Genomic DNA, 27411 nt, shown 5'->3' with positions numbered 1-27411 from the left:
GTTTTTTCAAGTTGTTAAGTCTTGAGCTGAACTGCTCTTTTTTCTTTTAATTCTTTATTAGAAGGGATGGGTGTGGAAGAGGGAAATTTAGGAATGAAAGTGATGTAAAAGCAAAAGCTATCAATAAAAATGGAAGTTACATCACTTAAAACATCTCATTTAAAATAGAATTTTTCTTTTTTCTCTTTTAAAAAGTTCTGCCCTTAATAGTTCATTCATTCACTCATTCAATTAACATTAGTAATGCATCTACTATGAGTCAGGCATTGTGCCTCTGGGGATAAAAAAAGAGGCAAAAGGCAGTTCCTGCCCTCATCACACACCAGTACTTCCAGGTTTATAAAATACTTTCCTCACAATTTAGCATGACTGGGAGTAGAAGGGATTCAGAAGACCTCATTTCACAAGCTTCTTCTGATACTTACTTGTCTAGCCCTGGACAAATCACTTTACCTCCCTGGGCCTCAGTTTCCTCATCTGTAATTATTAAACAGATGACCCCAAAGCCAATTAAAACTTTAGCCATCTCAGATCCCTAAGATTAATACCCTGTATATTTTACATGCAAGAAAAAAAAGATTCAAAGAAATTGATTTGTAGACAATAATAAAGATGACTTTTACTAAGACAAGTCAAATGAATTTCGTTTATCTTTTTCTACTATTGTTGTCTTTTCAAGCTATCTGCTCCAGGACAACTTCACATAAGCCCCCTTTCATCCTGAGAGCACAAATCAGGTTCTAGAAAAATGTTTCATGAACAAACCTTCTCCTAAGCTTAGAAAAGTCTTTGCCCAAGATCAAATCCTCTCTAGCCCATATCTGAAATAACCTCTAAAATTTCATCAAATTTCAGTCTTCCCAAACTAACCTTAAGATATAAAGCATTCAATTTCCAAAACTCCCTCCTCACTTAAACATACTCTTCCTTTAACATATTTAAATTATTTACTTATCACTGCACGTGGATAATCAATACTGTAAGAAACACTTCCCAGGGCTCTGTTTTAATATGTCTTTAAAAAGTATATTTTCTTGGCTCTGCTTACTTCACTCTGAATCAATTCATGTAGATCTTTCCATATTTCTCTACATCCATGGCATTCATCACTTTTTACAGCACAGTAATACTCCATGACATTCATGTACCACAATTAGTTTGCAGGGGTATGGAACCAGAGGCCCCAAGGCCACATGTGGCCCTCTAAGTCCTCAAGTATGGCCCTTTGACTGAATCCAAACTTTACAGAACAAATCCCCTTAATAAAAGAATTTGTTCTATGAAACTTGGACTCAAAAGGCTACACACAAGGACCTAGAAGGTTGCATGTGGCTTCCAGGCTGCAGTTTCCCCACCCATGGTCCCAGTCAATGGATATCTATGCTGTTTCCAATTCTCTGCTATCACAAAAAGTGTTGCTATGAATATTTGGGCATATATGAGGACTTTCTTATCAATGGCTTTCCTGGCACTGAAGTTCAGTTAGTAGAGTTTCTGGTTCAACAGGTAAGGGAATTTTAGTAATCTTATTACTCCCTTAAAATTCTTTCTCTTACTGGAAGCCTTTTTCAAACCCTTCTTTTCCTCTGCTAATTATATCCTATTTATCTTGAAAACAGTCGCTGGAATAAACCTTTTTACATTTGTCTTCCCCACTGGATTGGGAGCTTCTTGAGGGCAGGAACTCCTTCTGCTACTTTCTGTATCCTCAACGCTTCGCATAGTGTCTGACATACAGTAGGTACTTAATAAATGTTAATTCCAAATTGTCTAGCCAATTGAATATACTGAACATCACCACAGATCCACCAGCAATGCACCAGTGAACCTCTTTCCCCACAATCCTTTCAACATTAACTATTCCCCATTTTTTGTCATCTCTGCTAATTTGCTGTGTGAGAAGTAAAATCTTGAAACTGTTTTCATACGCAGTATCAGTGATTAGTTGCATTCTTTCAATGTAGTTGGTTTATATTTTACACTTTTTCTTTTGAGAACCGCCTGTTCATACCTTTTCATCACCTTCTACTGGGGGAATTGGTCACATATAGCTAATAACTTTATATATCTCTTAGAAATTAAACCCTAATCAGATATATTTAACATAGATTCCCCTCCCCCTTTTGACCACTTCTGTTCCTAACCTAGGTGCATTCTGTGCAGATGTTTTTCAGTTTCACGTAATGAGTTGACTACTTTTTCTTTTGTAGTTGTCTTAGTCCTTTGCTTGGTTTAAAACATATCTCCTATCTATAATTGTGAGAAGTACAGGATCTTCTCTTATAATTTTCTACAGTATGATCTTTAATATTACAGTCAGATAAGCATTTTAAAGTATCGGTCTAAGCCTAATTTCTGCCAGTCTGTTCTCCAGTTCTGCCAGTTGTTTTTATCAAAGAGTTTTTTCCCTAAATAATTTATTTTTTCCAGTTTTCTGAAACTGGCTTGCTGACTTCCATTATTTCTGATTCTCCCTGATCAGTTTGTTCCAGTGACCTACCTCTCTATCTTTTAACCAATGCCAGATGACTGCTACCTTATAATTTAGTTTGAAGCCTCCAAGTGCCATTTTTCCTTTGATGCTACCTTTTTCCATTGCTTCCCTTCTTATTCTGATCTTGCAGTTTTTCCAAATGAATTTTATTATTTTATCAATTTGCATAAAGTACACCTTTCATAATTTGATTGGTATATTATAAGTGTAAATTAGCCAGTATCTCACTTTTATTATCTAGGGATGGCCTATCCATGAATATTGATATTCCTCTGGCTATTTAAGTTGTTCTCTATTTCTTTAAGAAGCACTTTAGAACTGAATCTATACATGTCTTATATGTGCTATGGCAGACTGATCCCCAGATACTTTATACATTTTCTAATGATTTAAAATAGGATTTCCTTACTATTGCTTCTTAAATTTTGTTATTATTATATAAAAATGCAATTGATGTTTAAAGGTTTATTTTGTAGCCTGAAAATTACCTGAACCCATTGTCTCAATTAATATCTTAGATGATACACTAGGATTTTACAAGCTAACTAGCATACATCATCAGCAAACAGGGAAAGTTTTATCTCTTTACTTGTCTTTATGCCTTTAATGATCTTCTCTTGTTCTACTGCTGTCACTAGCATTTCCAGGACTATATAAAATAATACTGGGAAAAGTCAGCATCTTTTTGTATTCCCATATTTCCTGGAAAAGATTCTAAAATACCTTCACTGCATATGATACTTGCATTTGATTACAGATAAAGTCTTTTTATGAAATTTTAAAAGGTGCATATGTGGCTACAATTAGTGGGGTTTCAAGCATAAATAAGTGTTGTACTTTGACAGACTTTTTGGACATCTACTGAGATAATCGTGAGGCTGTTTTTGTTTTTAATATGATTATGTGTGCTGCTTTCCTCATGTTGCACCATTGCATCTCTGGTATAAATCCAATTTGGTCATGATAAATGACTTCAATTAAACATTGTACTGTTTGACAGGATTTTATGGAAAAAATTTTGATCTACATTTATTAATTATTGGTTTATAGTTCTCCCCTTGTGCTTTATCCTTCCCTGGTTTAGATGTTATGATTATGTTTGTCTCATAAAAGGAATCTAATAGAGTGATTTCTTTCTCAATTTTTGAGAATAATTTGTATAGCATGGGTACTAATTGTTTTTCCAAGTTTCATATAATACAGCTGGAACAAACTAATTCTATTTCCTTTCCTGAGATTATGTCATTTTAAGTTCTCTATATGATCTGCTAGTTTGGGTATTTTATATCTTTGAAAATATTTTTCTTTATCTTTTGTGTTCTCTTCTGTTAGTATATAACTATATATAATAAGTTCTGATTATTACTTTGTTTTCTGGTTTTGTTTAGATTTCACCCTGTTCCTTTGCTATTTTGTTGATTTGATTTTCTGCCCTTTTCTTTTTAATTAGAATGAATAAAGGTTTATGAATTTTACTAATCTTTTCAAAGAATCAGCATTTGATTTTTATTATTTCTAGTTTTTTCAAGTTTCAAGTTTTTCTATTTCTCCTTTACTTTTTAGCATTTCCTTTCTTCGTTTATTTTAGGTTTGTTGGCTTTTTAAAAAATTTATGGAATAAAATGAGCATTTCCATAACACAGCATCATAAAAAGGGTGATTGTATGTGAAAATGCAAACTTACTAACAGTATTAGCTATTTCTTTCAAATACACAACAAAATTGTCATGTAAATTTCTCCCCTTCCACCCTCACACCCCTGTCAGACATGACTACCATCATACCCAAATAAATACAGAGATATATAAAATTATTCTACTTATGTTTCATAGGTCCTTTATAGTTAATTTGGGTATTTATAACAAATAACTTTTTTGCTCAAAGCCATTGTTAAAACAATACTGCTATTACTGCATATAATATTGAGTGAAATCAGGTTAAGTGAAGATCCCTCAAGCATGAATTCCCCCAAACCCCCATCCTTCCTGCCAAAACGAAAATAACTAAGTATCCCCCTTAGGCACCGCGCCCTGGTGAATCCCCCCCCCCTTCACTTTTCCTTCACCACCCCCTCAATGCCACATCAGCATTCTTCCCTTAAGTTTCATATTTGGTAACAAAAACCCTTATGGATGAGCAACAATCCTTTCGTGTTCTTTGTCTCTGGGGTAGATTCCCACACTTAAGACTATTCGCCTGGATTCCCAGTCAATGGGCAGAGAGACTAGTGAGCTTCTGCGTTAGGGACTACTTAAAGTTGTACTCTGCCTTGTCAGTATGCTAAGGAAGACTGCTGCATAATAGGCAAGAAGGACGAACACACTCTCTTGCAGACACCGCTCATGGTCTCCCGGGAAGTGCCCCTTCTCATGAGATTGTAATAAGCTCCTTTTTTGCCTTCTGCCTTGAGAAGCCTCTGGATTTAATTTGGGTAGGGGTCGCTGTATCCCACACAATATCCTCCTGGTTCTGCTCATTTTACTCATAATGCCATGCAAGCCTTTCCACGTTTTTCTAAAATCACTCATCACTTCTTCTAGCACAGTAATACTCCATCACAATCATACACCACAACTTGTTCAGCCATTCCCCAACTGGTGGGTACCCCTGCAATTTCCAATTCTTCCCCACCACAAAGAACTACTATAAACATTTTGGAACATACAGGTTCCTTCCTTCTTCTCTAAATGTTTTTGGAAATAGACCAAATACTCATATTCCCAGGGTCAAAGGGAACATGTGATTTTAATATTGATATTGGTTTACTGCCCATGATTCTTTTTTGCCATAATGTAGTTTCCTTATTTATTCCCTTTATGTTTTGAGTATTTGTTTTTGCTTTGTCTGATGACTATCAGTCGTGGTTTTTTGGGGGTTTTTTTGATTCACTTGATACATACTTTTTCCCCAGTCCCTTATTTTTACTGTGTAAAAATACTTTTTACTTCATTTTTTAAATGTTTCTTGTAAGTAACTGACTGCAGAATTTTTTTTTTCTTATCATGCGTTTTCATTTTATTGGATTATTAGTCTATTCACATTTAAAATCATTAGTTAGATTTTATGTTTCCTTCCACTTGTGGCTAATATTCCTTTTCCCACGTTAGTATTCTTTCCCTCTTCTTCTGTAAGCACAGTACTACGCCTTTTCAGCTATTTTAATCTGATCTATTTTAAAGTAACTGTACTCCCTACCAGTTTTCTTCTTTTCACCCTCAAATACACTGCTATCATTTATTAGTTGTTTCCTTATTTTTTATTAGTTCCTTTTTCTTTCTCACTTTTAACTATTCACAGAATTCTTCCTCTCTTTTCCTTTCAGTTAAGTAGTTAAGTGGAATTCCCCTGTTTCTCCCCACCTTCAACTTGTTTTATTCATTAGTTTTCAAAATTTCATTTTTGACCCCATTCTCAAGGGGATTTCTTTCATTTGCTTCATAATTTATCTTCTCTTTATATTCTAGATATGTTTTCCTTCTGCCTGAAATTTTTGATAAATTTGTCTTTTTTCATTATTTTCCCCTATTGTTCATTTTATAACTCTTTCACCTCTGATACTTTCTTTGGGAGGCTGGATCTCAAGCTCCAACCTTCTACAACAGGTAATCTGTGGTTCGTCAACTTCAGATTTTGCCCCAAATGGATGCTGGGTTCTTTCCTTCTGGTTTAGTGGAATGCCACATAGCCACACGTGTGCCTTGCCTCCTTTCCTCTGGCCAAGCTCTGCAGTGGCATAGAGCATGCTCATACTGCTATCATAGTATGAGCAAATTACTGTAGTTTGGTTCTCTGCAGTATGAGATGGGGGTGGGATGTCAAGATGAAGAGCTGAATTCTTTTGAAAGCTTGTGGGTCTGCTTGTGTATCAGCAACACTATAGTGGGTGGTGAGGAAGGGAGTGAGTGTTGAATAGGCAGCTTAAGAGTTAGGAATTCTTCTGTTATTAGATCATCAAGTTTTTACCTCTGAGTTCTAGGTGGCCCAGACAATGGAGACAACTGAAACTGCTTTATCTCTTGCACCCAATTCCAATTTTGGAGAGGTCTGAGAGGTCATAAGAAGCAAAGAAAATGTCTAGTCCTCCAACTTGTTGGTAATGTGATCTGAGACCCAATTTATTTCTATAAGACCAACCCATACTCTTCATTAAATGTTCCTGTTACTCCTCCTTCCCAGGAACTCCTTGAAAAGTAGCACTGTATTCCACTCCAATAACATTTAATCATATACTACTTTGTATTACATCATTCAAATTTTCATGTATATGGGGTAACCAAAAAATTTAAACAAAGAAAAAAGTCACAGCATGTCAAATCAGAAAGACTGCTTTCCTGTTATCAATATTATATCATTCCCCTTCTCCCCCCCCCATTCAATTCCCACCCAACTTGGCACTATTTAGATAAAAGCATCTATACAGTTAAAAATGCCAGCAACTAGTCTTTTCAATCCAATGATTTAAGAAACATTTACTAAACTCCAGATACTAAGGGTACAAAGACAAAAATGACAACTGCCCATGCTTTCAAGTGGATTGCATTCTATGGAGGGGCTGGAGTGATTACAAAGTTAAAGAAAATAGGCCATGTAAACAGAAGCGTGTGTACATATATGTATGTGTGTGATTTGGTTTTTTTAGAAGTAAAACAATTAAGGGAATATCAAAGAAGGCTTTCCTAAGGAGGAGACCTGAAATGAGTCCTAAAGGAAGCCAGATAGTCTAAGAGGCAGAGGAGATAAAAGAGTACATTTCAGATATAGGAAACAAACAGCTGGGTTAGTCCATATTTCAACACAAATCCCCATTATCTGTTTCCCTGCCCTTTGCAGTATTTGTCTCCTATGTCTGAAATGTTATTCTTTTATCCCCTTAAAAAAAAAAAATCACACACACACATACCCTATCTGGTTATATAGGATAGTAACAATGGCAGAGAGAGAGAGAGAGAGAGCTATAAACAGACAAGACAGTTTGAAAGATAGATTGCCCTTTGCCTTGCACAACACTTTCTTTATGACAACCCTGTTATTTTTCAGGGTTGTCATATATACCTGTTTTACAGATGGGGAAACTTGAAACACGGAGGAGAATTAAGTCTCCTAAGGTCCCATAGCTAGAAAGCTCAGTTAGAAACTGAAACTAGGTCTTGTGGTTCCATATTTACTTTTTGTATTTCAACAAACTTTCCTTCTTAAATACCATTAAAGGTATTTTTTCAAAACCTAATAGAATTCTTTCCTAGAAAATTAGTTGCACTATAAAACTATGACAGGTAATGAACAAACCCTAAGATCACCATGAAATGTTTCTCTAGGACAGCTTACTTAATTATTTTAGTAAGCTATATAGAAGGTATTTTTAGTGAATGGGGTTGGAACACTTTGAGACAGTGTGGTGCAGTGGATAGAGAATTAGCCACAAAATCAGGAGGACCTGTATTCAAGACCCACCTCTGCAAGATACTAGTCAAATGACAGAGGGCAAATCAGTTAATGTCTTTTTAAAGAATTCTATAGCATACCTTAACATTACTAGAGATAGTTTAGATTGATAAAATCAAAATTAGTCATTTTTGACTCGTTATTATTCTGCTTAGCAGGATGTTTTCCTTTAATACCAAAAAAAATTTACACTTTTAATACATGTAGTTCTTTAAACAATATTAGTATGGTAACACTTACAAATACAGGAATCCTCAAGAAAAAAATTTGGATTTTGCCATATAGTGGGGACTATGTCCAACTCTACCATGTGGCATAGTGTATAAAACATGATTAGCAATCAAATGTTTATTGCAGAACAATTTTTCCAATGAATCCTCATAATTATCATATGAAAAAAGATGGTAAAAGCAATCATGGTAACAGGAACAGACATGCCTACCAGAATTATTTTAAAGCAGTCCTTTATTTTAAGAGGAACAAAAAGGTAAACTCTAAAAAGAATACATGACAGACTAAACTTTGAGTTTTAGTAACTTACAATAAATGTAATTTAAAAAAAAAAATAAGTACTATAAAACAAACATAAAACTATCTAGGTAAAGGTGACTAGTTGGTGCCACAGTACAGAGCACCCAGTCTGGAGTCAGGAGGACTCATCTTCCTGGGTTCAAATATGACCTTAGATACCTACTAGTTGTGTAACTCTGCGCAAGTCACTTAACCCTGTTTGCCTCAGTTTCCTCATGTGTAAAACAAGCTGGAGATGGAAATGACAAATCACTCTAGTATCTTTGCCAAGAAAACCCCCAAATGGTGTAACAAAAAGATAGACATGACTGAAATGAAAGAACAATACCACCTAAGTAAAAAGACTTTCTTCAGGGGACACAGAAATGTTCTCAGAAACATACTTTGATAATTATCTTAAAAAAAAGACTTAGATTATCTAACTAAAATTAAATCCTATAATTTAATGTCAGAGAGTTGCAAAAATTCATGAAATTAAATGTCACATGAGGAGGAGATTATATAGTTAGGTAAAGTTAGAATGTCACTATGATCTTCTGAACACTGTTTATTTCTTTGCTACATGAAAAGCAGTAAAACTGACATATCTAGTGGTATAAAGCAACTTAAAGTGACCTTTTCTATAGGAGGACGGGTTCAAAACTGTGATTTCAATGGTATAGAGAACTCTATCAATAGGAACTGGCATCTCTTCACCATCTAGAGAGCTGCCAGCAGTCATAGGAGCATTAAGTGACTTGGTCAGAGTCAAATAACAGGTGCATGGGTGAGAGGGAGCACTTGAACTCAGATCATCAGAACTCGGAGGTTATGGGCTACTCCTCCCTATTTGCACAATGTTCTGATCTCAAAACACTACATTAGTTCTTCTCTTCCAGAGGAGTGACTCTGGGCTTATCTGATTCAGAGCAAACTCAGGAATGCAGCAGGTTGCAATGCATATGTTTGACATGTTTGGAGAGTAGGTATCAACCTGCACTACTGGAGGGAGGAGTTCCTCATTTGAGGAGTTCCCAATACCAATGAAATCCTAACTCCAGACCCTATCCCTACCTCTAATACTCCTGTTAGGGTAGTGTAATCCCCACTCGAAACTGGAGTATGGTAAAGTAAAGCTCGTTGTTCAAGGACACATCAGAAGCTGGAACTACAAGGCAAATATTTCCAAGATACATCTTAATTTATTTGTGTCCCTACGTACACATACATATATTTTCCAAATATACCATACAGTCAAAAACATCCCTTTCCTCATTAGCTTTTACACAACTTACCTACTCATATTCATCAGATTGACAAAGTGGATAAAAAAAGAAAACAAATGTTGGAAGTCCTGTTCAAAAATAGACACACTAATGCCTCATTAGTGGAGCTGTCAATTGGACCAGCCATTCTGGAAAGCAATTTGGAAGTAAACCCACAAAGTTTCTACACCATACAACGCTAGGCCTATACTCCAAAAAGGCCAAAGAAAGAAGGACCCATCTATATAAAATTACATCAGCTCTTTTTGTGGTGGCAAAAAATGAACTGAGGGAGTACCCACCAAACAGGAAGTGGCTCAACAAGCTAGGGTAAATGAATGAAATGTAGTATTAGTGTATCATAAGAATGTCCAAAAGGATGGGTTCAGAGAAACCTGAAAAGGCCTGTACGAACTGATGCAGGCTGTATGCATGCTATACTGTTCTCAGAGAGGTGACAGTTTCTGAGTACAGAATTACATACATAAATATGTACTGTGTTTATATATACACACACACACATTTGTGCACACACATATACTATACATTCATGCACATGTGTATATGTATATACATGCAAACACATATACATATATGTAGCCAACATAGAAATTTATTTTGCTTGACTAAGCATGTTTATTATAAGGATTTTCTTTTCTTTTTTTATTTCCTACAGGGGAAATGGAGGGAGAAAAAGTAGATTTATATTCATTGAAAAAGTAAATTTCAAAAAAGAAATGTAAATTAATGACTTGTCTACATAAACTAAATAGTATTTTAAAGACATGTTGGAAGGTTAAAGTTTTTTCACACTGAATGTCATTTGAGATGAGGAAACATCTCAAAACACAGCTTATTTCAAAAATTGGAAATAAGATTAGCTGAAAAATGTTAGGCAACCATAACCTATAATCACAGCCATCAATTTTAATCCCAGACTAAATAGAATATATGCCACACTAATGAATAAATCAGTGACATTGCTGTAACTAGAGTATTTGTGCTCCTAGTCTAGTAATTTACTATCAGTCAATTAATAAACAATTTAAATTAAGTGCCTTCTATGTGCCAGGCATTCTACTAGGCACTGGGAAAACAAAGATAAGTAAAACGGTCCTCTGAACAGTCCACTTCAACAGAAACTCCTACTAATCTTCAAAGAAAAAGCAATCACAGTTTTAACTCTAAATATCACTGAGAAATCAAGTTATAACATAATTTCCTGACATAATAGAAATAAGGAAGAACAGGCAGTAAAAAATCCTTCAGAATGAATACACAAACAGACAAGGCCTCAACTTAAGAACAAAAGAGGTTCACAATAAATGGTTTGTGCTGCCAGTATGTATGCACCCAAATATCTAAAACTATTAATTGAGAATGCCAATAAAATGAGTCAAAGAAATTTCCATTTCAACCCACAAGTTTTTTTATTGAAGAAGTTCTTCCAAATTTTAAAAAATATTAACTGCTGATTCTACACAAAGAGCTTCCATAAACATTGTTAAAACTGCAAACATCTATGTGTGCTGCTTTGTTTCTGCAGGGTCCTAACAACTATGATTCATTATGCTTTTATTAATTATTCACAAGGAAACGTCCTCAGTAAAAACGGCCAAGTCCAAAGAAAAACAGCAGAAATGGATTTTTTAAACGGCAAAGTAAAAAACCCCCACACAAAAAATGACTCGTGCAACTGAGCTATCACCTGCTTTAGTAGCAGAAGAACAACTCAAATTCCTCTGGAAGGGCTTCAAAATGCACCTTTCTTTCCATCTGACTGCAAGTAATAATAGCATGCAGTCTTTACTAATTCCCCTTTCACACACCGCCAGTCCCCAACCCACACACCAAAACTTCAGGTTAAAACAAATCAGGTGCTGAAAGATAAAACTAACCAGCTGGGAAAGAGCCCAGCATAACGATAACTAGCTGGCCTTTTCAAATGTGCTACAGAACCCAATTCACCATCTTTCTTCACATACATATCTGCAACTTCTTTTACTTAAGATTTTTTTTTTAATGCCCTACATCTGTGTCAACCATTTCAAAAACTATGTAAATAAGGCGTATCTTCAGGGAGAAGGAAAATAGGAGAGGAGCACCTGAACTACAGGAATAAAATTCCTAACTATAGGAACAAAAACATATCAACTTAGGTAGTAAGGCTTTTTCTTCAGTATTATAGAAAGAGCGGATTACTTGGCTGTTAATTTAAGAGCTATAAAAAAAATCCCTCAGTCTCCTTAAGCAAAGTAGGCAAGAATTCTCCATCAAAGATTCGATCTTTCACTGCAAAGCTGATGTCAAATTTAACATGTTTCCATAGCAACAAAAAGTAGACAAGTGCATATGATAATGGAGAAGGAAGGGAAGGTGGGAAAGACATGTACCTTCATGACGAAGCAGTGATCAAACACGTTCCTCCTTATTCTTCCTTTCTCGTTTCTCCCTATATCTTCTATATGTCTCTCCATTCAATCAGATAAGAAAATTTTAAAAGTGTTTAAACCAAAGTGATCTATATAATATTTTTGATTGTGTCAACCTCCCCCCCCAGTAAAGAGCCTATGGGCTAAGTGCAAAGCACTGGGGGAGGGGTGCCCAAGTACAGAACTATGAGAGACACACAGCAGGCTGCTGTTTCAGAGGCAGCCAAGCTACAGACTCCTGAAGCAAAGGAGACTTGGAAGGTATTTCTGGGTCTTTCTCTCTCTCTCCCTACAAAGACCTGTGTGATGACGGTGAATGGATATGAAAGATTTGCATAAATGAAGGAGAAAAAGCTCCCTGACATCATTCAAGACCATCATTCTACTTCCTGTGCCCCATCTGACTACTCTGGGGGCTGCATCTTTCAGGCCTGGGGAAGCACTAGGTCACTATCTCATTATTTTTAGTGCACAGACAAACACAGGTTGCGAAGTGCCTTAGAAAACCACAAATTAACATTATCTATGCTGTTTTGTATTCTGATTTTGTTAAACATTTCCCAGTTACATTTGGGAGAGGGGAAGCAGGAAGGTACAGGCCTTGAGTCTGACCCCTCTGATGTACAATGAACTTACAACTCAACATCCAGAGATCAGGCAGAGTACAGATTTCAATATATTGTAGTAATTATATTCAAATGCCTTTTATAAAAGAACTCTTGAGTACAGTGGCATTCCCCTACTGCCATCAGCACTAGCACATGCCACACTAGTCCTTCAGGAACCAATTCAGAGCCATTTCAGATATAAAGCTCTGAGATCATCTTTGGTCCTGGGAACTCCTTGTAGAGAAACTTCAAATTAAATTAAGAAGAAATAAAAAACCATCAATGCAAATCATCACCTGGCTCACCAGCTCACAGTCTTAGACAGTTGTCTAGTGCACTGGGGCCTGAAGGGATTCTGCCCAGGTTTTCATGGCCAAGAGAATCAGAAGAACAACTTGAAGACGTCTTTCTGATTCCCAGGTCAGCTCTCTATCCATTATGCCAAGCTATCTCACAAAATCAATGATCTTTTCCATGAAACACAAATTAACAACCTATGTGAGAGTCTGGTTATATGCTTTTGTTACTTACATAATTTTGTAAACTAAGTAATGGCTTTTTAAAGTAATCCATGGCTAAATAAGTCATTCTTTGACTGGGATAATTATTAAGCTAAATAGAAAAGAATGACAATGGCTTATATTAGATATTTTAAAAAACAAAATGATGAAATGTCCTTTTAACATATTCTTGATATGGACTCTGGATCTAACACATTTAAAAACGTAGGGATGAAAACAAAAATTATGGGCAAGATTAAAAACTATCCACTGACCATAAGGTAAATGTCATCAGTATTTTATTGTCCTAGACTATTAAGTAAAAGTCTTATTCACAAGCAAGTTAGCTATTTTCTAGTTCAACAGATATACTTATTAAGGCTCTAATATGTGCTAGAACGAGATACTGAAAGACTAGGGGGAAAAGATAGTGTCTGATTTATAAAAGCTTTGTTAACAAACAGCCCTTTTCAAGTCCCTTCTCTTTCCAGATGAAAAAAGAGAGAGAATGAGCCTAAATGACTTGCCTGAGAGGAAAACAAGGCTCCTCACTTCCTAAGCTATATCACATTATTATTCCAGTATTTTCTAAAACTAAGACATCATGCACATTTGAAAAACTTTAATACCACCAGCAATATAACAGTCACTCAAAAGCAAAATTTACTCATGATTCACCACCCAAAATACAATTCTTCACCCACGATGTACTATATAATAATGACCATATCTATCATAGGACCAAAATTATTATTGTATTTAAGTTAACCAAAAGCTTAGTTCCTTCCTTTTGCGATTTAGTTTTAAACACTGTTCACAAAAAAGTCAGACTCAGTAACACAAAGGACAGATATGCAGAACACAGGCAGTGATTCCACACCTTGGCAACCAATGTGCTTTGTATGTATGGGGAACTGATAACATGCTTCCTACCAGTATTTTAACACTATATATCTAAACATTGGGGGGGAGGGGGCAGTGGTATGAGCAACACAGGAGAAATTTGTTTCGTAACAAATGTATATTTGTTAAGACAGTGTTGGTTTTCTTTTGGGAGGGGGGTGAAATTAATTTTTTGGTAACTGAAAAAATAAAATGTAATTTTAACAAATACTATATATCTCAAATATTATTAACTTGAAAAGTGCACTAGACCTTGTCAATATAAGAGAACTGTCAAAAAAATAACAGCACTCACAATTCTGCAAAATTATTAACAATGATATTTAAAATAAGACAATCTAAAAGTTTGGAATCTCAAACTGTTGGAAATGCTTTTGCAAAAAAGCAATTGTTTAATGAAAAATTAATTTTAAAACAATGTAATACCCCAAAGCACATGAATCCTTATACTCTACAATTTTTACCCCGAAATAAGGTACAAATAAAAAGATTTGTCTGGTTAAAGACAAAAAAATATTTACACAAAAGTTTACATTTATTCAAGAGAGGAAAATGCTTCTCACTAAGTGAGGCAAAGACTCAACAAGCAATTTTGCCACACCATATCATTAGATCAGAAAAGAAAACCAAAAGGGCAGAATCTCACTTCTTCTAATAGAAAGTCTTCATATCACAAGATATAGTAATCTTAGTTTTGCTAACATTTGCCTATCTCATAAGACAAACAAAATTAAACTGTAGGTTGGTATAACATGAAAAATCTGCAACTAAGTAAATAAAAACAACATATATAACATGGTTTACTTGATGCTATTTCTTGGACAAGAGGCAACAACAACACTGGAAAAACTCAACAAAATTAGTATATTAAGAAAAATGCATTTCTTAACATATCTAGGCATAAATGTGTCTCTTATTCATTCATGCTTTTCATCATTAGCTTTCACTTCAAGCTCACCTGTTTAGTTGACTTTTTTGTGCCATTAAAAATCTTCCAAGCTAGCCCATTGCCACCACTGGCAATATGTCGGCCAACATCAAATTCCCTGGTGACAGGATTTCCCATTACTGCACTGGTGACATCAGCTGTTACTTTTGTAACCGTACTCTTCAACTTATTCAGCATGGACTCCATGGCTGCAATAGTATGCAATTCTATTTACCTACAGGTATGAGGGAAAAAAAATGCTTTGAAAATTTCAACTGTGTGGTGATCTTAAAATCTTAATTGTCACAGATTAACCTTGATTAAAAAAAAGTTCAACACCTAAGCAAAGGTTTTACTTCATTTAAAACACATACTATACATATTTTAAAGCGAAGAAGTTTGATAACAAGAAAGAGAAACCAAAGTCATATGTCCTTGGTTGATGTAAGCCTGGAAAATGAACTCCCCAAATTTTAACTCCAATCCAAATAGTACAGAAAAGTCATGGGAAGAAAAATAAGTGGTCAAATGATGTGAACAAAATATTTCTTGAAAGGCAAACTATCAGCAATTGCATGAAAAAAAATTCTCTAAATCACTAAGAGAAATATAAATCAAAACAACTCAGAGCTTTACTTCATATTTATCAAACTGACAAAGATGAAAAATGATAGAAATAGTTGATGCTGAAGGAACAGTGGAAAAACAGGCACACCAATACACTGGCACTGGAGCAGGGAACTGGTTCAACTCCTTGGAGGTGATTGGAAATTATGCTACAAAAGTCATTAAACTGTTCAAATTTTCTGATATAGAAATGTCTCTAGTGGGCATATTATTTCAAGAAGGTAAAAGACAAAGAAATATTGGACATAGACCAAACTATTTGTAGCTATCGATGATGATTTTAACATAAACAAAAAACATGAAAAGGCAGATAATTTATTGTGACCAATGTTAATCCCAGAGAACAAAGATGAAATACATTATTTTCTAAGTAACGAGATGGGAAATTACAGGAAATGAAGCCTGCATGCACTGTTGATTAATTCTTAAATTTGGTTTATCTTAACTGTTTTACTTTGTGACGATGAAGGGGTGAGTCACAATGGTATGGATAAATGACTATGATGTAAAAAATAAAAGGCAACAATCAGACATTTAAAAAACCTTCAGGATGCAGTTACATCCTTCAAAAGCAAGTTTCCCAAAGCTCACATGAAGAAATAGAACAAAGTCTCATTACCTGATGTGGAACATGGAAAAGTAAAGCTGATATCATTTCTAATAAATGAAGAGAAGGAAGAAGAATTACTTCAGTGAAATAATGGCTAACCTTTCAGGAAAATTCTTCAGTATTATGGTAACCCCTCAAAGTAATATCTACTAAACCCGCACAAAATGACAGTAAGTCAGCATACACACAGAAGCATTTTCTGTGTAAGTCTTACTCACTTTTCTCCCAGACTTTAAAACCATCAGTTGCATGAGGGACTAGGGTAGTACAAGAATGCTACTGAAAATCTAAGAATAAAGTATAGAATTGCACCAAAATTTCGGTGAAGAGATTCCAGAAGGAAAAAAAAAAGAGACAAAAAGAATTGACTTAAAATGTGCAGCACAAAGGCTCCAAATATTTCAATTTTGTTATGAGAATACTACTGTTTACTTTCATCTTTAGCTAAAAATACTTCTAACATTAGCCTATAGTCAAGTCCTCTAACATGAAATTGTTCCTATTCTAGAATATGAATTTGACTGTTATTCCATACCTACACTTGCTAATTTTGAAACTGTGATTTTCTATATAGTAAATTTTGAATGTGTAACAGAAAAGCTTCTCTTTACTAGTATTTCAACACTGATTTCCCTTCAAGCAGTTAATTGCTCTGCTAGGTACTAAGACAACATTTCAGTGTAGCTGTACAGGTAAGTTCTACTCCACAAATATCTGCTGCTAATTCTGACACATAAGGCAACTATAAAAATGGAATGGGTGTCAGAGAAAAAGATAAACTCCATGCAAAAGCTATACTGCTCACGGAGGTGAAATGGAAATTACACTTCAGAATGTGGACAGGACTTAGCAATTTTGAAATGTAAATGTAAATCACCACCAGTAACTATTTAAGAGATGAAATATCTCATCACAGAACCTAACATAGCTAATTCTTAAAATTACAAGCCACTTTAATTCTTCATTTTCAAACCAAGGATATTCGTCTCTCTAAATTAAAACTGAACAGAAGCCATAAACAGTAAATTTTAAAAAAACAAAAACAAACCAGCTGGCTCTTTTATACAGTGTTTACAACATATGCTAGGAATCACAAAAAGAAACATAACATAATAACCACTTTGCAAAAAAAAAAAATTCTAATCTTTTCCATCTCTAAATTATGGACCAAAATAAAGATAACACTATATTTTTTAAAAGTTCAAGTCCAGTACAATATAAGAAACAAGAAGAGTCCACTGCCATCCCATTCAGTGGAAAGTGGACTTCTAGCAAAGTAAACGTGTGATATTGGCACAGTCCCAATGAGAAACTGATGTCAAAGGTCCAGCCTAGCTCAAAAAGAAAAAGGCCCAATGCTAATAGGTTGAGGCTAAGAATTATTTGACCATGGCAAACCCATAAAACAAAGAAAAGTAGCAGACGGGCCTGAGGCTATTCTGTTCTGCAGGAACAGTAGTGAAAAGGAAGGCAGTGGACAAAGGGTACAGAGACCACACAGTTTTTACACCATCTATAAACACCAATTATCTGTTGGCAATCATGGAAAAGACATGAAGATACTGTACAACTGGAACAGCTTCAACTCAGTCTATTCAAACAAACTGTCAATTCTGAAAAAACAGAAAAGTACAAAGGAAAATACTGTACCACTGATTTGTATCATTTCTTACAGAAGTTTAATCAAGAAAAAGCAATAACTACAATGAGAACCTGCCTCAGTCTACAAACACTCTTGATCTTGTCAAATTGAGAGGACATGACAGAGAAAAGAAAAGAAAGTTTAGAACATAAACTTGCTTGAAAAACTAAGAAAGGATGGAAGGATATTATGAGCAGATTAATCTCTCAAAATGGGGGGAGAGGAGGAGGAAGATAAATCACAGAAACCTAGGTATGAGATCTATCATCTTTCCAAGGATTTAAGATGCAAAATGAGATAAACACTTTTGGATATGGACAATGTGGTAATTTGATTTGCTTAACTTTACGTATATGTTACAAGAGCTATTATTTTTTTCTTTTGAACTGAGAGAAAGGAAGTGGAAGATGAAATAAATCCTTGTTAATTAAAAAATAAGGCAAAATGAAAGGACCTTTATCAGGCTAAAGGTATTTTTGGCTGAAGTTGGAAGGACAAGCAGAAATTTGCCAATATTTCTATAGCTATTTACTTTTATCCTTAGTAACAAATTGATATATTTTGGCCCTAAGGAGCCTACCTAAGAAGGTAGCAGTCAAGAATCACTAGTCTAACACAGAACTCAAAAGAATCCCCACCATAATACACTTGAGAAGCAGTCTTTTGGTCTCTGCCTGAAGACTGCCAATCGGAAAACCACCATCTCCTAAGGCAGCTCATCTGGTTTGTGTAAAGAGAGTTCTGTTAAGTTTTCCTAACATCAAGCCTAAAATCTGCCTCTTTGCAACTTCTACCAATTTTTCCTGCTTTGCCTTCAAAGGCAAAGCAGAACAGAGTCCAATCCCTCTTTTTCATGACAGTCATTAACTTGAGAGATGCTATGGTGCTCCTCAAGTCTTCTCTTCTCCAGGCTAAGTTGATCCAATTCTTTGAACTGACCTGTCAGGATTCAAAGGTCCTTTCTCTATCTATCCTGTTTGCCCTGATCTAGATTTCTGTCTAATCTATGTCCTTCCAATAGTGCACTGAAAACAATATTCTCTTTGAGTTCTCAGCAAGACAGGGTTTAGAGAGCCTATGACTTTATAGCTGCAAACTGACTTTGGGTAGATCAAGACCAGATTCATTGTTTTGGATACCATATCACACTGCTGACTCAATGGGCACTTAAAAAAAAAAACAAAACCATAAACTTCTAACACTACTCTACTGTCTCATGATCTAGGTCAAACACATTTAAAAGAAGTCCACCCAAGGCAAAGTCATTTTGAAAAGATGGAGGAATTAATTTTCAAGATATCTAAAGTATGATGCTAAATGATTAGAAACATTACAAATGGTATTGTTTTCAAAAAGGCAAAATAAGAAGATGACAGGTAACCAACTTGTCCCCAATGAAAATAAGAAGAAATGGTTTTTATAAACCATGTTTCTAAATAGCAGACAACATCTTCAGTCACTAATGACTGAAAAGTGAACACAATATGCCTTGATAGCTCACAGGTCTGGAGCTGGAAATGATCTCAAAGGCCATCAAGTCCAACTCCCTCATTTGATAGGTAAGGAAATTGAGGCTGGAAAGGATAATTGACTATCCTAATTAGGGTCAATAAACATCATAGGTGGAATTAGTGATCTCCTCTCTCCATTGATTACATATACCAATATTCAGCTTTAAAAGGTTATCCTCAAAAAAGGTGTCTTTGCTCCAAAGCACATGGTAGTGACCTACAAGAGTTCTTGGTAACTCTGGTCAGAAAACTTCCTTCAATGATTTTTAGATTATTAACATCAAGCAAGATATAAAACAGGATGATGTATGGTTGCCAAAGTATCTGTCTCTGCGCTGGAGAAACTCCTGTGTGAAGTCCAGATGGAAGAGAGAGATTCCATAGATGGAAAAGTCATCCAGATAGTCCTGTCTGCAGATAATCATCTCCAGTTCCAGAATACAAGGCCTTTTCCATGAGATCCATAGGCATCTGAAAGATCAGCAAAGCAAAATGCACAGGAAAAACCAAACAGACACAAGCTTGTTGTGTAGACCCAGAAGTGAAGGAGAAACCCACTCAGTGAGTCCAGGAAAATAGCTTCATGTTGCATCACTACTACAAATGGAAAATGCATTAGAAATAGAATTAAAAGAAACTGAGTGGCATAGAGTCTCCTTGAGAAACTTCACAGAACTTTGCTTGAAGCCAGACTGCTTCAGGATATGAAAACCCCATCTTTTAATACCAATATCTTTCCAGTGATGCTACTAAGTAGCTATGAATCATGTGACTTTCTCTCAAGAATAAAAATTATGGGAAAACCAAAAGGCAATTAAAAGGTTACCTAGTAGATACAAGGAGATGGCAACAACTCAAACAACAAGCATTTATTCAGTACCTATGTGAAGGTAGCAGACAAGGCTCATATAAAAAGACAAAACAATAGTCTATGCCCTCAAGGAGTTCACATTCTAAAAAGGTGAAAGAGATCTTAGAGGACCTCACAACTTCTGGGACATAGGAACTAATGTGACCACAAGAAAGAATCTAACGAGAAAGGGGGCATGTACGTACACACGTACACACACACACACACACACACACACGATAATGACCTAGCAAAAGGAAATGAAAAAGATATTGGAGAATTATCACAAACTCAAAGGATGATGACTAAGGTCATTGGATTTAGTAATTAAAAAATCATTGGTAATCTTGGAGAGAACAGTTTTAGCATCGGAAGACAGAACACAAGGCTATAAGAAGTGATCAACTACTTCTGCTTAAGAAATGGCATGAAGTTTCCTTGGCCTATAGTGGTCACAAAAGTTACATGGCAAAAGTGATGAATAACAAATGAACCAGAAAGCCTTGGTGATTTACTGGTGTCCAAAGAAAAGGAGAAAGAGCTTTACAACTTGCAAGATGGTGAACTGACCTTCCAGAGACATGCTATGGGAAGACACATAAAAAAAAAAATCTCACAGGTGTACAAGGTATAGCTGGTTTGTGATCTACGCCAGTGGAGGGAATTCCCATGTGGTTGAGATTGTAGAGCCAGCAAAGACCAAAGTGGGTTTAAAGAGTCATGTGACCTGATGAAAGGGAGCAAACATTTATGAAACCTTTCAGTCTCACCTGTCCACAGCCATTAGATGTGGCTTGAAAATAACTAGGTAAAGTCATACTTTTAACTGAGAAAGTCCACTGAGTGTTCAGTCCCTTCCACTTAATTCTTTTATAAAAAGTATCACTGGTTCAAACCTCCATGCAGTAGGCTAGAAGTTCCTTAAAGTCAGCTTTAAGGTTTCATTTCTGTCTTTACTTCTAGTACTTTTACCACAATGCCTAGCATATACAAAGCAGTTAAACTGAAGCTTAAATAGTGAGTATTAAGTAGCAAAATTATAGATAACTAGTAATGTTATCACCGAAAATTCTGCAATGCAAATAAAAAGAGGATATTAAAATTAACATTTTATTATTTACTTTTACAAGCTCTATAGCAACTGGACAGTAGCAGTTGTTAAAAACTAGAAGAATGGTAGAGACCAAATACTGCAAATGAATTATAAACATGTATCTTGACAACATTTAAGCTAAAATGTTCTTCTATTAACATAAAATTTTAGCCTTGTATTCTGTCTTCTGATGCTAAAACTGTTCTCTCCAAGATTACCAATGATTTTTTTATTACTAAATCCAATGACCTTAGTCATCATCCCTTGAGTTTATGTGAGAATTCTCCAATATCCTTTTCATTTCCTTTTGCTAGGTCATTATCGTGTGTGTGTGTGTGTGTGTGTGTGTGTGTGTGTGTGTGTGTGTGTGTGTGTACATGCAGGTCCTATGCCCCCTTTCTTGTTAGATTCTTAATTGTGGTCTCATTAGTTCCTATGTCCCATTTATGCTTCAAAAGAGGCAGTATGACATTGTACACAGAGTGTACAATCAGACATATAAAATCCTAGGTTCAAATTCAGCCTCTGACACTATCTTAGTTGACTACAGGCAAGTCATCATTTGAGTTCTATGTGCCTGGAAAAAGGCTAAGTTAATGACAGGTTATGAATTTAGAATTTAGAATTTAGCAAGCTGATCACAGGTCCTTCATATACTGCCAAAGAATAATAGTTTCAGACTAAAGAATTGCTAAAATAAAATTTTTGGACTGAAACTCAGAGTAATATTCATTTGATTGTAAATACATATTGCCAAAGATAGTAATTAATCCATCAGTAAACATTTACTAAGTGCCTACTCTAATCACTGTGTTAAATGCTGGGGATACAAAAAGAGGCAGAAGATGGTGCTTGCCCTCAAGGTGCTAATCATACATAACACAGTTTTAGATTAAAAAACGGCTCACAATTTTTGGACTGAAACTTAGAGTGATACTCATTCGATTTTATATACAAGTCAAATGAATCCTCATTTAAAAACAGGAACCCATTTTTGGCAAACATTCCTGTCAAAACTGTGTGATCCTACTATATACATAATATATTCTTGAGACCTGAGTAAAAGAGTCTATGAAACATTCTGAAATATTTCATCCTTGGAAGTGACTGTACTAGCATGTTAGAGATTTTAAGAAATTAAATTTTCCCACAGGAAAGAAAGAAGGTGTTGTAGATGCAGGGTGAGATTTAAGCGAAGAAGATTTGGGCTTCAGTTGTGCCCCTGACACAGACTGGTCATGTGAACTGCTCAAGGTCCCCAAAACTTCTAAGTTACTCCAGTTTCACCTGTGGTTACTAATCAAAATGGAATCACAGGTAAAGTCCTATCTGTCTCCTATGCTTTCCAATGTATTTCAATTAGTCTTCAACCACTTCTGGCTTAATCTTTCTCCGAGTAACTTGGCTTAAGTTACAAGAGGCTCTTGCCCATTTCCCATTAATTATTAATGCTCCTCTGCTCCCTACCATTGCTCGACCCAATGTCCGACCCCCAAGTAAGCTCCTTGAGGGTAGGAGCAGTTTTGGTTTTGTCTGCGTATCTATGGAACCTAGCAGTGTCTGGCACACAGTAGGCATTTAATAAAATGCTTGTTCAACTGAATGACAAGATGGAGCTAAAGAGTAGGATAAGCTCTGACTTCCAAAGACAAGCCATAACTTACAACAATAACTAGAATTTATTCAATAAAATCAAATCCTATTAGTAAGTACTAGATTCTAAGTATATTAGAGATAGACAGATAGATAGACAGATAGCAGAGAGACATAAGTACAGCCCTCAGTTACCTTCAAGATGATAATCTCAGGGAGAGGAGATAAGATACATGTGAAAAACTAAACAATACTTAGATATCAATCTAAGAGAAGTAACAATTTAGTATTTGGAAAGTATCAAATAAGTATCACAAAAAATGATATAAGACTAGAGTGGGCAAGAATGCATTTGGAAGACTACAAAACAAGAGGAATAATAAAGTTCAAATCAAATATTTATGTGTTAATGGATATGTTTCAGAAAATGCCTATTTCTGCGTAAATTACTGAGCTGTTATTTAGTTAACAAGGCATGTGGATTCGAGATTAGAGAATTTTGGTCCAAATTCCAGTTCTGTCGCTTGTAACCGGTATTGTTTCTACACTTCAGTTTCCTTAATTATAAAATGAAGTGGTTGGACAAGACAACTCCCAAGGTCCCCTGTACATCTAAATCTGTAATTATATGATCATTTCTCCTTATGCAAAAATTCAAAACTGAGAAACTGCTATCATTTTCAATTCTTAGGGAGATCATCTCTGGTCAACATTCCAGTGTGTACTTTCATCAACTCATCTCCTTTTAAAAAAGTAATGTGTATAAACCTTTCCACTAAGGTTCTATACTGATAGTTTACAGTGACATAAAGATGAGCAGGGATTCTCAAAGGGGAAGCTTTGCTTATACCTACACTAAGCTGAACATTTTCAAGAATAGATCCAGTTAGGAGCAATTACTAACTCAAATTTCTTATGACCTCTTCCATGCAATCATCATATTCTAGTATTAGTTACTCCTGTACAAATATACATTTCCCTGAAGGAACACATTATTTTTCCAACTATTCCCAAGTGTTTCTAAGTTACTAATTAGTGTTTGTTGAAGTGAATGTACAGTTTAAATTCAAGGGCTAACAGTTCTGATTATAATGAATATACTAAGTACCAGGAGGAGTGATCTCTGACTTTTTGAAATGTTTATTTGATAATTATTTATTAGGTACCTATTATGTAAGAGGCAATGAAGATTCAAAGATAAAAATGAAACATATTTCCTGCTTTCAAAGAGCTTCCATTTTTGAACAGGAGAAACTCCCAGGATAAAACTTCTTCCACAGAAATGGATCACAACCTGCCTTTGACTTAACGGATAAATTACCTAGGGTTGTCATACATCTAGTGGTACAGACAGGTTCAAAATTCCTGTTGTTCAAGCCCAGCATTCAATCCACTACTGCAATGTCATTATGATGTACTAGTGGTACACAAGGACACATACTTCTATGAAAAGAAGATCCTTTGTGATATAGCTCTTCATAAATCATGTGAAGCTCTACACATACATCACTGCCACCAATGATAAAAATATCTTCCTGCTCAGCTTCTATTTGTCCCCACAAAGTTGTGAAATCTTCAAAATTCGTCTCCAGTTCCTGGCACTCCATCCCCCTCTCTACTTGAGGCTGCTTAAATGTTGAAGAGATGACTGGATGTACAGAATCAGAGGAAATCAGAACTGGAAAGGATTTCAAGTGATCTAAGCCCTTCATTTCACTATCGAGAAAAGTGAGGCCCTGCAGTGACTATCTAAATTCACAGAGTAAACAGGAATAATAAATAATTTTCAAAATGTGAACTTCAGCAATAAGGGCATTTTTGTCCGTCCTCCATAGCACGGGCTTCTGGAAGCTCATGATAACATAAGAGCCTACTTGTGACCCTTAGATTTATCACAGATTCCTTCATTGAATCTGAGAGGTAGATGGGGAATATGAGGAAATATTTATGTTGTCAGAATCAGAATGCATTAATCAAAAAAAAGAAAGAAAGATTTAGAATCAGAGACTGGCCTTGATTGGCTTCTTCCAATTCAACTTGTAGCTAAACAATAAACCCTTCTACAACATACTTCAGGAGAGATCACTTCCAGACTCCGGAGTCCATAAAGCCTCAGCACAGGTCTAAATCACACCCTCTACCTAAAAATACTACTGAAAAATCTTCCCGTCCTTTTCCTAAGAACAGGTATATAGACTCCTTCCCTAATTCTGCCTAAGGTTCACAGATACAGTTTCTGAAAAATTTCCATTAGGATTTATTAATGTTATTTCATACAATGACCCATTCTCACCTGGAACACTGGTACTTATCTATAACTGACTGTTTCTAAACAAAAAGTAAATAAAATTCTGAGACAAATCTTAAAAAGCAGTATTTATTACTCCGTATAGTTAACATATTTTGGGTAAAGGCTGGTACTGGTATGCATTAAGTAAAGCAGAGATTGAGGGATAATTACACTTTTTTAGGGTCACCGGAGGCCAGATTCTTCCCTAGTAGAAACCAAGAAGATCCTGAGTTTGGGCATTTAAAAGTTATCAAGGCTTCTCGTTATCTCCCTTAACCAGGGTCTTTCTACTAGTCAGTGAATAAATGTTAATTAAACACCTAATTATTAAGGACTTACAATGTGCCTGAACTGTACTAAGTGCTAGGGATACAGAGAATGCAAAAGACGACTAGTCCCTGCCCTCATGGAGCTCACCATCTAACCAAGGAAGACAACACATAAAAAGAAGCCAGGAGAGGAGAGGGTATGCATGATTAAATCCAGAGAAGCACAGACCTAAGAAAAATCAAGATGGTGCTGCAGAGTCCTCCTTAAATGAAGGAGAGCTTCAGGTGGTCTGGCCTCCCAATCTAATCAGAGAGAAAGGGGCACCAGGAAAAGGAGGACTGAGGGGGCATGAGTTTCAGGGTCCATGGAATATCTTAGGATGAAGAGGCTAGATTCGAGGGAGCATGATGAAGTCCAGAAGAATACAGCCTGAGGGGAACTGTTACTGAGGGTGGGGGAATTTTTTGCGTATGAGGTTGAACTAATGGAATTCAAAAGTCTATTCTAACTCTAAAATTAGAAGATTTGTAGTTATTGTATAGTTTGGTCATACTTTATGAAAATCTGATCAAATATAAACCTGAACTTACAAATTACACTAATAAAAATATCTAATATAATATGACCTACAAATCTTCCTTTGTGAATGCACCAAGCAAAATAATAGCTAATAAAAGCCAACATTTTACAAAGGTTTACAAAGTACTTAACACATTATCTCATTATAATACATCTGCATTTGTTTTACTGGTCTTTTTACATGTTTCTTAAGCTATGAGATGGATAGATAACACTGCGGAAGGAACAGTAAGCTTGGATACATTTCGGGAGAGAGTGGAGCACAAAAGGGCCGGGTCACCAAGCGTCAGACACAACTGAACAACAAACAACATCTTCAGCTACATAGAAAGACTAGGTATGTATATATATACCCTAATAAGGAGCACTTATCAATTTAGACTAGGATTCTAAAGCGGGGAACAGAAACAATGTTTTCAGTGCACAAATAATTACAGCTGAGACATTCCTCCAACAGCCTTTTCCTCTCCCCCACTATCACTTGAGACTTGACTATTACTTCTTTGTTCCTACAAATGTATTTTTAACAGTGACAACATTTACAAACAATACTGTTGCCTAAGTCATTCCGATGCTTCACTCGAATGGGACCAACATCAATTTACATTTATACTTCTGCAAAAGCTTACCCCTTTTTTCCTACAACCCTGGGAGATACTTTCTATTTTTATATTTCTGAAGGCAGGAAATCAAACAACTTCCCCAGTATTTCTTCTTCTGACTTAACTATGTTTTTCTCTACACAAGTATCTTTCACAAAAACAATAATACATACATACAATACTGTTGCTTTCCTCATCACAACAAGCACTAACCCCAAACTGTCGTTTACTTATTCAAAACTTCTCTCATCTCTCTCTAGGTAAAGTACCCTAAATCTTTATTTCTCAAGGAGACAGGCCAACCAAACAACTTATTCAGGCAAGATCCAGCCCCACAGCTTTCAAGCTAGCCCTGGAAACCTAACATGAAACAGCATTCTGCACCGTACAAGTTATATCACAAACTGGCAAACTCAGGAACTGGACCTGACACACAGCAAAGGGAGCCCTCAACTTCCTAGCTACCAAGTGGAGAAGTAACAAGAAAATATACGTCTTTCTTATAGAAGCGCACAGCCACAAACAGACAAACGTAAGAGTGAAGTGAGTTTTCTTAAACGTTCATTTTAATACGGCATTGTGAGTCATATTACTTAACAGACTTAAAAATTTACGGTTTCCCAATCAGCAAGAAAAAAAGTTCACCTTGGAAACAAATCTAT

General features: G+C 35.7%; 1 protein-coding gene across 2 annotated transcripts in view; it reads right to left on the bottom strand.

Moving 5' to 3' along the window:
* The window catches only part of SCYL2 (SCY1 like pseudokinase 2), a 58800-nt gene that overhangs the window by 30711 nt on the left and 678 nt on the right, over positions 1-27411 (bottom strand). Inside the window, exon 2 of one of the 2 annotated variants that reach the window (XM_072655674.1) lies at positions 15113-15317. The exons of the other annotated variant lie outside the window; for it this stretch is intronic. Within the exon in view, the coding sequence (XP_072511775.1) occupies positions 15113-15289 (177 nt within the window). The 5' untranslated portion in view covers positions 15290-15317. The remainder of the gene's footprint in view (positions 1-15112; positions 15318-27411) is intronic. 2 annotated transcript variants of the gene reach the window in all.

This window comes from Notamacropus eugenii, chromosome 3 (genome assembly GCF_028372415.1).
Source record: "Notamacropus eugenii isolate mMacEug1 chromosome 3, mMacEug1.pri_v2, whole genome shotgun sequence".
Lineage (NCBI taxonomy): Eukaryota > Metazoa > Chordata > Mammalia > Diprotodontia > Macropodidae > Notamacropus > Notamacropus eugenii.
Note: the sequence above shows the minus strand (reverse complement) of the source record. Positions and strands in the feature narration are given on the sequence as shown.